At 38.7% G+C, this 10,863-nt stretch overlaps 1 protein-coding gene and 1 long non-coding RNA gene across 2 annotated transcripts; one reads left to right on the top strand and one right to left on the bottom strand.

Moving 5' to 3' along the window:
- The first annotated feature begins 188 nt into the window (after positions 1–188).
- Positions 189–10,056, top strand: npat (nuclear protein, ataxia-telangiectasia locus). Its single transcript, XM_067508410.1, has 17 exons — positions 189–387; positions 570–688; positions 779–839; positions 936–1,008; positions 1,131–1,171; positions 1,622–1,861; positions 2,143–2,218; positions 2,663–2,786; positions 3,154–3,245; positions 3,407–3,488; positions 3,745–3,841; positions 3,944–4,060; positions 4,530–5,930; positions 6,292–6,392; positions 7,022–7,115; positions 7,274–8,649; positions 9,484–10,056. Exons 1-17 carry the CDS (start codon positions 351–353, stop codon positions 9,562–9,564), a joined length of 4,212 nt encoding a protein of 1,403 aa, XP_067364511.1. The 5' UTR covers positions 189–350; the 3' UTR covers positions 9,565–10,056.
- Positions 1,349–1,698, bottom strand: LOC137129361 (uncharacterized). Its single transcript, XR_010914700.1, has 2 exons — positions 1,584–1,698; positions 1,349–1,432 (listed from the first exon to the last, which is right to left on the bottom strand). It is a non-coding gene; the product is annotated as an uncharacterized lncRNA (long non-coding RNA).
- Positions 10,057–10,863: the final 807 nt, after the last annotated feature.

Raw genomic sequence — 10,863 nt, 5'->3', positions numbered from 1 at the left:
TGTGTGCTATAATATTTAAATGATAAATAACACTCGAAATCAATGTTATTGTTTTGCACTCCTGTATATGTATATAGCAGGTCGTAGTGTACAGTAGAGTTAGACGTTTTATATTGGACTACAGCTCCCAGGATTCCAAACCAACGATCATTTTGGTACTTCCGGGTTATAATTGCTTGAGTTCCCCGCCTTTTGAGTAAGCAGTGGTGTCCTTAGTACATCGTCTTCACAATAACACTATCTATATTTGTATTAATTTGAAGCCGTTTAACGGATTGTCTAGCGAAATTTGTAGAAAATGTAGCTGACTCTTCGCTTTTACGGTCTTGTTTGACATCCAGCGGGCAGTCATGTTGCTACCGTCCGACGTCGCTCGGCTTGTTTTGGGTAAGATCGAGCTCTAGCTGTAACGTTAGCTTTAGCCACCAATGATACGCTGTATCGAGTGGCTCAAAGCTTACAGCCTTCAACTGCTAATCAACCGCCACTCAGCAGTGAGGGGCCTCATTTCAGCCTCATTATACTGCTATTTATCTTAAGCTACATGTTGTGAAAATGTACTTCTCTAGGGTATCTCCAAGAAGAGGGGCTGTCAGCCACAAGCCAAGCTTTCATTCATGAGAGCCCAAACCTGATGGAGTATGCCGAACACACCACTGGGGATGGGACTATTCCTGCTTGTGTATTTGTGAGTATGTCTTTTTTCTTTAGTCGATTCCCTTAGATGCTGCCATAAAGATACGAAAGTCATCAATCATTCCTTGTTTTCCCCACACAGTCGGTCTTTGGGAAGGGTCTAACGACTATCTTAAACGAGTATGTTGCTGCCAAAACCAAAGGTAAAATTAATTGACATTGTCCCCATTATTACACTTAATAATTGCCATATACATTTCGTGTTTATGTTATTGCTAATTTCTTATTTATTTCAATAGAAACTTGTCACGAAGTACCTGCAGTGTTGACCTCCTTGTGGAAAAAGCTGGATTTTACTCTAAACCAGATAAAGTAATGAGTTTTAGGTTGCATTATCTAAATCAATACAGTATTTTGTTATGAAACTGACGGATGACATTATATGGCTTGAGTATTGCTGATATTGTTAAATATTCTGCTATATCTTTCCTTAGGTCTTTGCAGAATTCGCCAGCAATATCTGCAAGTCAAAGAAGTATGTTATTATAATATAAATTACTGTATATATTCTTTCTTTGCTTTCATTAGCCAAATTTTTCTGCTGTGAGGTGGTTGTGGCTTACTTAGTCGAGCACATGTCCATTAACCCCAGTGTTGGTAGTTCCATTTTCACTTCCTCCCAGCCTCCTGTTGGAAGTATTTTTTTTTTGGAGGAGGAAACACTGTAACCTCTGTAGTAGTATTGTCAAATATCTGCAGTTGTCCCAGAACAGTTTCCAATGAGGGCCAATAAATTCTGTCAAAAAAATGATACAAATCTTTTGTCAAAGTAGATTTGACCCAGCCATTACTGACTTATAACATGAGCTACAGCCGCCCCTAATACTGACTTATAACACAATCAGTTAAAATATGACAATAGTAAATTACTATATGAATTGCATTACCTGGGTGCCTTTAATTTTCCTGTCTCTGTCTACTGCAGCACGTTCACGCCTTGGAGTGGCAAACATGGCTAAAGAGCGGGTTCCGTCCGCGGCTTCAGCTAGCAGTATCGTCTGCTCCTCAGTTCCTGAAACAAGCTCCATTGTCAGCCCCGTGCAAACCTCCCACATGCTTGGTCATTCCACTCCCATGAGCTACACTGCTCTGCACACCAGACAAGTCCCTGACAACAGCACACAACAGCATATCCATGATGGCAACCAGCTATTAAACACACCCAGTCAGTATCATTAAACTGTATATACATTTTATTTAGTTAATAGCATAATTGTTGTTCTTATCAGGTTGCAGTTTTTTCACTTTTTGACCTAGTCATTGTCTGAGCAGCTGTTATGAAAGAGCTTATGTACTTACTCCATCATTTGTTAAATATTCATCAGTCTGAACAAATGTATTTATCATTCATCTTGCATTTTCAGTGATGGCCTTCTTCATGCATTGTTATTAGCAACATATTTGTGATTTATAGGCACAAAACTATTAATAACTTGTCTGTTTCAGGGGATTCACCTGTGCAGATAATTGTCTCAGAAAATCGGTTAAATTCAGGCCCAATGTCTCCTGGAAGACGAAAATGGTAAGGAGAATTATTTTTACTCTATTTTCGTTATTGTTACTGCATATTATTGGGGGACTCCTGACAACAGCTGTCTGGAAAATGCGTCTTTTTCAATACCGACTGTTATGTTAATAAACAGAATTTATGCATGTGTAAATAATTTCTGAAGTGACGTTCGAATTCCAATTTGATTTTTTTTTTTTCTTCACTTTCATGCTTTTATGGCTTAGTAGAACACCCGAATAAAGCAGGGTGATTTTTATTAATAAGACCTGTGATTTTACTTTGCAGTTAAACTATTACTTATAACAGCAAAAACTTTGCGGATTTAGATTGTAGGTGTCCTGTGACTTTTTATTTTTGTGTGGGCTTTCTTTAGAAAGCAACATGTGTCTATGTAGAAGGCATATTGCCTTTTGCATATTGGCTTCCAAATCAATTTTTTTTTTCTTCTGCCTTTAGGGAAATGCCCAGAAAGAGAAGTGGTACTCCAAGTGGGTGCAGTGGCCCTAGCAGACCTGCCACAACTTCTGGTAACCTTAATGCAGAACCCCAAACTGAAGAAGTTGTTGACGAGAACTTCCCTGTAAGTAAATGTTTGGGTTCTCTCAACATGAGACATTTTGAACATATGGAAAAACACTGTTTACTTATAAAATGAGCTTGGCCTGTCTTGTGCCACAAATTTGGGCTGAGTCAGTGTAGATTGCCACTTTTGTTGCAAATATGAAACAAACATTTACCTTAATATTTTACATGCCATGGGTTCAAGGGTGGAAGATATAAAAGACCTGATATACTTTGTGCGATGAATATTTTCTGCAGCTAGGAAATAATAGCAATGGTGTCACAAATGCTATGCAATGTCTTATTTATCTTATCTGATCTCTTTTTATCTTTATTAATGATTAATGAATTATACATCTTGTAATAAAACATGTCTTTCTCCACAGCAACTTGTGATTCAAAATGCACGTGATAAAATATTGGGGGATAGATCTTTACAAGAGAAGCTCGCTGAAAATATAAATAAAATTCTTGCCAGGTAAGTGTTGCATTGGAATACTGCATTATGTCATAGTGTATATATTAAGATGTTGCAGTAAATTATTTATACCAATGTCTGTTTCAGATAAGTTATAACATGCCTACAAGCCAGATAAAAAGTATTTTAATATATTTATCCTGTGTCACCTATATTATCAGTGAGCCAATGCCCCAAACATCAAAGGCCTCATCAAGTACAGTGGAAGCAGACCAGTCTATAGATGAAATCCTGGGACTACAGGTGCTTAAAGACATCAATGCAATTTTCACTACACCATTGTAAGAGTATAACTTATTTTTTATTCCTTCAAAAAAGTTCATCAAGGTGCGCCTATTGTATTATTTTCTTTCTTACACCCATCAGCCTCAAAAATAGAATCTTTTTAAGGTTTGTGGTGAGTAGGGGTGAGCATGAGAACCCTGAACAGTTTGCGGCATAAAATTAAAACCATCTGAATTTATTGTTGTGACTAATCTGTGTATTTCCTCTGTAACAGGGAGAAATCCACATGAGTGACGATGCCATTCATGACATTTTGGAACAAACAGAGTCTGACCCAGCATTTCAAGCCTTGTTTGACCTCTTCGATTACAGTAACTCTTATATTGTTTATTTTGTTTTGTTTCACAGTTCTTTTTGCTTATGATTGAAGTCACAATTGAAAGTCAGTTCATTACAGGCTTATGCATTTGCAGATAAAACCAAATTCACTGAAGATGATCCAGGAGATGGAGATGTAAGCAGTAATCCAGAAGAGACTGACACTCCTGTTCTTTCATGTTCAGCCAGACCACTTCAAGCTGGTGATCCAGGTAATCTTACAATATTATTGTAGGCATGCACTTTGCAGACAGTATTGTTTTGGAAAGGCCTTGTCAGTGTTGCAACTAAATGAAATAGCTGTGTAATGAATCAAGCGAAGGTGGTAAAAGAAGAAGTTTAAACCCTGGCTTCTGTTTCCCCTCTTTACAGCTGTTTATTTAGTGCATGAAGTTAGTTTAGCTTGGCTTGCCTCTGGTCTGTATTGTTGCATTTTGAGTACATGTGAAAATTCTCATGAGCCTCACAAGAATTTGTGGACTGTGGATTGTCCATGCTAGTAGGCATACTTTTGCTGAAAGTTTTGTGTTTGTTTGTTTTTTGTTGTTTTTTTTTGATTTGCACATAATGATTTTTGTAAAACTCCTATTAAGGATGGAGCAGCCTAATATGCTTGGATGGGAACAGATCAATCATTAATTTATTCTAATTTATCTTCATTTATTCTGAATTATTTTTAAGGCACTACAAACATAGAAGTTACTGCTTCAGAAACAACACAAATGACAGTGAAAATGAAGCCTGGACAAGATCGTAAGAACAGGAAATCTAATGCTCCCACAGTGTTTAAAAAAACAGTTCTTGTTCCCAGCAACAGAGCATCAAGAATTGAAAAGAGTTCAGCTAAGATGTTAGTGAGTCACGGGGAGCTTCAAAGTGTCTCATCTGCTGCAGTGGATTCCAACAGAAATGAAAAAGCCTCACTGTTCAGTAACAGTGTTGGTGTAACAGCAATGGATGTTGAGGGATCGTTGAAAATACCTTCCCCTCATACAGACAATGTCACTACTCTGGAGTCTGCCTCAAAGAACAACACCACCACTTCAACTGCCCACAGTGAGTCAACCACAGTTCCCTCATCAAGAGCCCCTGCTGCATTCATTACAGCTGTAGTGACATCAGTCTCTAATGTGGACAAACAAGACTCTAAACAAGCACAAGGATCTATACAGGAACCTGCTGCAGCTCTGAGTAATCAGCCTAATTTTTTATCTCCTCTACATGTTAAACTGAACAAGACTCCAATGCCAACTGCTGACCTACCTCATAGGTCAAATTTAACCGGTGAAGGAGATGCTCGGCCAGTGTCTACGCAATCAGAAACACCTGAATCTCCCACATCTAAATCTGCTTCCAGCAGTTCCACAGTTACATCTGTGTCTGGTTCACCTTCAATATCTACTCTACCATTCACCGCAATGCCTGGCTTGCCCACATCAGCTTCTACCTCTGCAAGTCTTACAGCTACTCCTGCCTCATACACACCTGCTGCCTCACCGACACCCTCATCCTCCAGTGGCCCAGTGACAATGGAACCTGATTCTTCAACCATCAAGTCCAGCAAGACAAACAAGACTACGGCTGATTCTAATAATATAGTTTCTTTGGAGATTATCATCAGTGATAACCAGGATGAGGATTCTTCCACTGACACTGCCTTGAATCAAGCAATTTCAAGCATTTCCATGGACAAGATACCCACCATTTATCTTTCCTCTCCTGCCAAGTCCCCCGGATCACCTGGCACCCCAAAGGTCAACACAGATGAGGTGGCACAGGCAGTTAGTGGCTTGCAGAACTCTGAGACATATGCTAGTCCTCTCAGGAGTAAGGCTGAGACATTGGTCTCATCTCCATTACCAGGAACAGCTCAGGCTCCACAAAGCTATATAATTCAACTACCCTCCGCTAATCCTGCCCTACAAGTACCAACTGCTAGCTATTTACTTGTGACTGAACCCCCAACCACAGACGCTGCAACCAGACCAGTGCTACTGCCTGCCGGTGTCTCAAAGGGACAGCCTTTGCCTAACAACCACTATGGAGTGACCACACCAGCTTGTTCACAAGGCTACGCCACTGGTAAACGATATCGGACCACAACAGTGGGGTATCATAATAGACTAAAGTTAATCTCAGTCTCATGCTAGTATAATTGACCTGGTCTGATTTGACCTGGAGTGTTTGTACTTTTTTTGATAAGTTACATAAATTTACATTTATAGAAAATTCAGGAAACACCAGGTTGTTTCCTACCTTTGAGCTAAGCTTTGTTATACTATAGAATTTCCAGATATTATATGATGGCACACAGTTCATCTACAATTGTGTGCTTTCCCTGGTGGATAGGAGCATGCATCCTCTGTTGCCCATTGCTTATTGTTTGCCAGAGCATTACTTTTACCTTTGAAATAATTAAAAATACTTTGTGTTGTATGTACAGGTTCCACACTGATTTTACCATCACCTGTTAAACCCCTGATGCTTCCTGTTTCTGTTATGGGGCAGAATACACTTGGAAATGTCCAGATGGTTTCCAATCAGGTAACATAACTTCATCAGCAGCAACAAAATGTAACCTCCTCTTGCTAATTTCAACACAATAGGAAAATCTTGAATATTCTGGCGAAATTCCAACTTTTTGTCTATCATTTTGGCTCTTGTGTCTTTGGCCAACATGTGACAGGGTTTCTTAAGATCGAATGGGAAATTTCCATGAAATGTACCAAGTACATTCTGCTCAAAGGATGTTCCTACTGTTTTGGACAACTTTTAAGAGCTTTCCACTCCATACCTTTCATCATATTATTTTATCTCCTGAGTACCGGTATCCCAGTAGCAACTAATTGTAGCTTTTTTGGAATAGTTTCCAAAATATCTAAGTCATACTTTCATTGGCACATTCCCTTAAAATGTACTAAAATTGATCCCTTAAAAGGCGTAAACACTTAAGAGTTATACAAGTCTGTCAGAACTATTATTTCATTTATGCTCACACTATTTGCAAGGCTACAGCAAAAATCTCAGTACATTTTCTTAAGCCACATGAAACTTTATAAGTGTAATGTAACGTGTAGCAAACGTTGTCTTAAGTACAATGGACGCTAGACATTTGGCTAACTATGTCTAGAACATTAACATTTATAAGCATTGTTAAATACAATCTGTTACAGCTTGTTGCTATACAAAACCCGGTACCAGTACAGCAATCAGAAACTGTCCAGCCCAAACGTCCCATAGTGGCCGTCAAACAGTCTACACCTGCTGGTAAGTTATGTGTTAATCTGGAGTGCTCGAACTTCAGATATACAACAGGATGTAATCACCTAATATGATTTTGTCATTTTGCTTTGTTACAAAAGGATGTCCTCCATGCTGTAACACTTATTGATTTTATGTCACTGCCTTATTTCTTACCATTTTAGGCACAAAGACAAATGTGGTTGGTAAGGTGATTCAGCCTGCGTCAGCTGAAAACATAGGCCAAAAGGATGCAGAAACGGGTTCCGGTCACAGGAGAATTTTAATATTTGACTCTTCAGCAGACATTAATCTGCAAACTGGTAAATTAATAAGAAATGCCACACCTTCAGCTGCAAATGCATCTACATCACAATCTGTCGAGCAAACTGAGAAAGCTAATACACAGACTGCCCATCGAACTAAGCCTACTATCTTGGGTGGCAACAAGCCCAAGAGGAGGGAAGAGACTGCCAAATGCTTAAACGATCCCCCAACTGGGGCAGTTTTAGTGAATGATGCAGAGACATCCATGCTTTTACAGCAGCACCAGAAAAATCCTGTTAAAAAGAACTCTCGCAAGCAAGAACATAACATCCCTAACCAAGAGTCCTTGAGGGCAAATACAAGCAGGGTGGATCCATCTCAGTCTGAGACTTTGAAAAAGCCAGAATCAAAAGGGCAATCAAAATCTAATGATAGGAAACATAGTCATGATAAGAGTGATGATGAAGCAAAAGCTAAGAATTCACATGGTTCAATGTCACAGTCCTCTGATTCTGCACCGAAATCAGGAAATAGAAAGGACAAAGAGGAGAGCAGCAGGAAAGAACCTGGAGAAAAAGCGTCTGCCAAGTCTCGTGAGGGGCGTACAGAAAAGAGGACTTCCTCTCAGGAGATGCCAAATGTGACGGCTAACAAGGAAAATGAAATGAAAGGTAGCATGCAGGAGCAGCAACAGCCATCAACACCTTCATCCTCAGCAACAAGAGAGTTTAGCCCTCCAGCTGTCACCCAGTCTACATCTAATGCCCATTCCATGTCAACAAAACACCCCTCAAAGACCAGCTCTCTGGCCAAACAGGCAGCTGAGATGCTTCAAGACATCCAAAGTCTCCATTCTCCTTCCACACCAATCAATAGGCATGGAACAGGTACTTCAGACCTTAGTCTTTCGCGGACCCCTGTGACTGACTGTAACCAGGAGGAGTCTGCCGACTGCTTGAGGACTCCTTCTCGACAGAAAAGGAGTAAAGATGGAGAGGGGACTCCAAAGCATCTAATGCCTCCCAACACCCCTGATATCCCCACCTGCAGCCCTGCCAGTGAAGCTGGCAGTGAAAATAGCATTAATATGGCTGCTCATACACTTATGATTCTTTCCCGAGCTGCCATTGCCAGGACAGGTACGCCACTGAAGGACAGTTTGCGCCAGGAGGAAGTAGGAGAAAAGTCACATACAAGCTCAAAGATCTCAAAAAAACGCAAACAGTCTTCTCCCACGGACTGTCCCCCAGCAAAAAAAGAGTCAAAACGGTCCCCCAGCAAAAAGAAAGATCGGGTGAGTTCGAGATATATACTTATGTACAACAAAGTATTTGTTTGTTAGGATGGACTTAAAATATAAAAAGCTGTAATGGTTTTTGCTAGTTATACTTAAAACATTTTTTCAGTTAATATATCTGATTTGTTTAAAAAACTAATTTATTTATAAGTTACTTTACATTTGAAATCAAAAGCAATGAAGTGTTTGATATTTTCTAATTGAAAAGTGACATCTTATTATCAAAATATTTCCTGACTTACTTTCGTTTGTTAGACAATTAATTGAACTAATGTTTATGGTATACTTTAATTGTCTTGTTGATGCTGCTGTTATTATATGCAGACAGTATTCACAATTTTCACAAACCCACAAAACAAGTCAAAATGTTTTCTGTCTCACTTAGCATGCTAATAATAAAATGCTAATCCTGTCAAAACTTCATAGATGAATGTTTAGCTTAGTCTTACAACTTTAAACTGACCCTGACAAGCTGTGCCTGTAAAATTCTAATATGGCTACAGCACAGAGGATAAACGTTTCTCGAGACAAATGCCCAAAACATAACCAGCTCCCATAATGTACTCGACAAGCCAATTTGACCAATCTACCATATTTGTCTCGTGTGTGTGTGTGTGTGTGTGTGTGTGTGTGTGTGTGTGTGTGTGTGTGTGTGTGTGTGTAATGAGGCACAAATGTGTTTTTCCCTATGTTGATTAGAAAGTGTAATTCGTATCAGTACTTTTAATTTTGAGTTTCAGTAAAGGTTGCCTCTCTTAAAAATTAAAGATGGCCAGCATTTTGGTGCATACTTTTTGTCATGTAATACTGACTTTTGGTTTAAATCTGCAGGAAAGGAAGAAACTTATAGATTGCTTTCCTCATGACTTGGACGTGGATAAGTTCCTATCTTCACTTCACTATGATGAGTGAAACTGAACACGCCAAAATGGAAGGACTACCATACCACTACCTGCTTAGGTTACTATCCAGGAATAGAACAAGCCATCTGCTAAACCAGTGCCTATGGTTCCTATTAGTAACTTTGCCTGAGACCTTATAAGCTGCAGTCTCTCCTTCAGCCACTGAGACTTTGATTCGGCTGACTAGTTTTCAGTGTGCGTGATCTGTACAAAATCCTTATACAGTACGTGCAGCAACAGTAGGGCAACAACGGCACTTTCTGTATTTAAATTTTTTTTTTTATATCCTCGTGTTCGTTTCTGTTTTAATCAGTATATTTTTGTGCCATAGTAGAACAATTGCACATTTGTTTTGGGTCACTTTGACATGATAGGTGCATGTTGTTGAAATGAGTGACTTAAAAAATTTACTTTGGTCAATATTTGACTTGTATGTTGATAAATCCAGCTATGTCTCCACACATAATTGTAGTGACACAGAATAAAAAAAACCTGTCATTAATTTTAGTTTTGTCATGTTCCAAAAAAAAAAGCCTGGTTAATTTAAAAACTAAAGAACTGAAGTAGGTGAATATTGTGTGTTGTGGCATTCACATTGTTTTGGCGGGGGGGCGGGTTATAGAATGAAAAATCAGTGAGAGAAAATTGCTGCAGGTCTTCAAATTTGCATACTAAGGCTTCATTCGTTGTTATAATTAAACAAAGAAACACTCTTATGGGTGTTTTTATGTGTGAACACACATTGCTCTTCCTAAGCAGACTATAAGCAACCCCAGAGGCTTTATTTAACACCACAGGTGTGCAGAAGAAAAATGTGTTGAGAGATGCAAGATGTTAAAATGACAAAAGGGAAAGTGCTTGGGGTTGAAGGAATTTCTTTGGTAAAGCAATTGAATTGTAAGGTTTTTATTTCATGTGCAGTTCAATAAACGGTTTATTCTTAAAGTACAATTAAGAATTAAGAGCTGAAAAAGTTTACGTTTGTGTATTTTAAATTTGGGAAATCAAAAATTCACAAAATTGCATACATGTGAACATCTAGTAGTGTAGCAATTGTAATTGAAATTGACAAAAGCCATCGCAAACTCTGCCTTATATATCCAATTAATATAAGTACTAAAACAAACAAACATTAAAACCACTCTCTTATCAATAAATAAGGGTAAAACATGCGAAAATCTACACAAACATTGAAACATCTGTTATTGCATAATGGACATTTACTCAGTGCTCAGTTGTACTTGCAGTATTGGGTAAAAACTTTTTAAATCCACTTGCCCTTTTTTTAATTAATCTGTAACATCTTCCT

Source organism: Channa argus, chromosome 6 (genome assembly GCF_033026475.1).
Source record: "Channa argus isolate prfri chromosome 6, Channa argus male v1.0, whole genome shotgun sequence".
NCBI classification, from domain to species: Eukaryota; Metazoa; Chordata; class Actinopteri; order Anabantiformes; family Channidae; genus Channa; species Channa argus.
Note: the sequence above shows the minus strand (reverse complement) of the source record. Positions and strands in the feature narration are given on the sequence as shown.

Coding starts and splice junctions, on each gene's coding strand:
- npat (XM_067508410.1), top strand. CDS start 351: ATGTTGCTACCGTCCGACGTCGCTCGGCTTGTTTTGG. Junction 3,246..3,406: donor ATAAATAAAATTCTTGCCAG/GTAAGTGTTGCA, acceptor CTATATTATCAG/TGAGCCAATGCCCCAAACAT. Junction 8,650..9,483: donor CCAGCAAAAAGAAAGATCGG/GTGAGTTCGAGA, acceptor TTAAATCTGCAG/GAAAGGAAGAAACTTATAGA.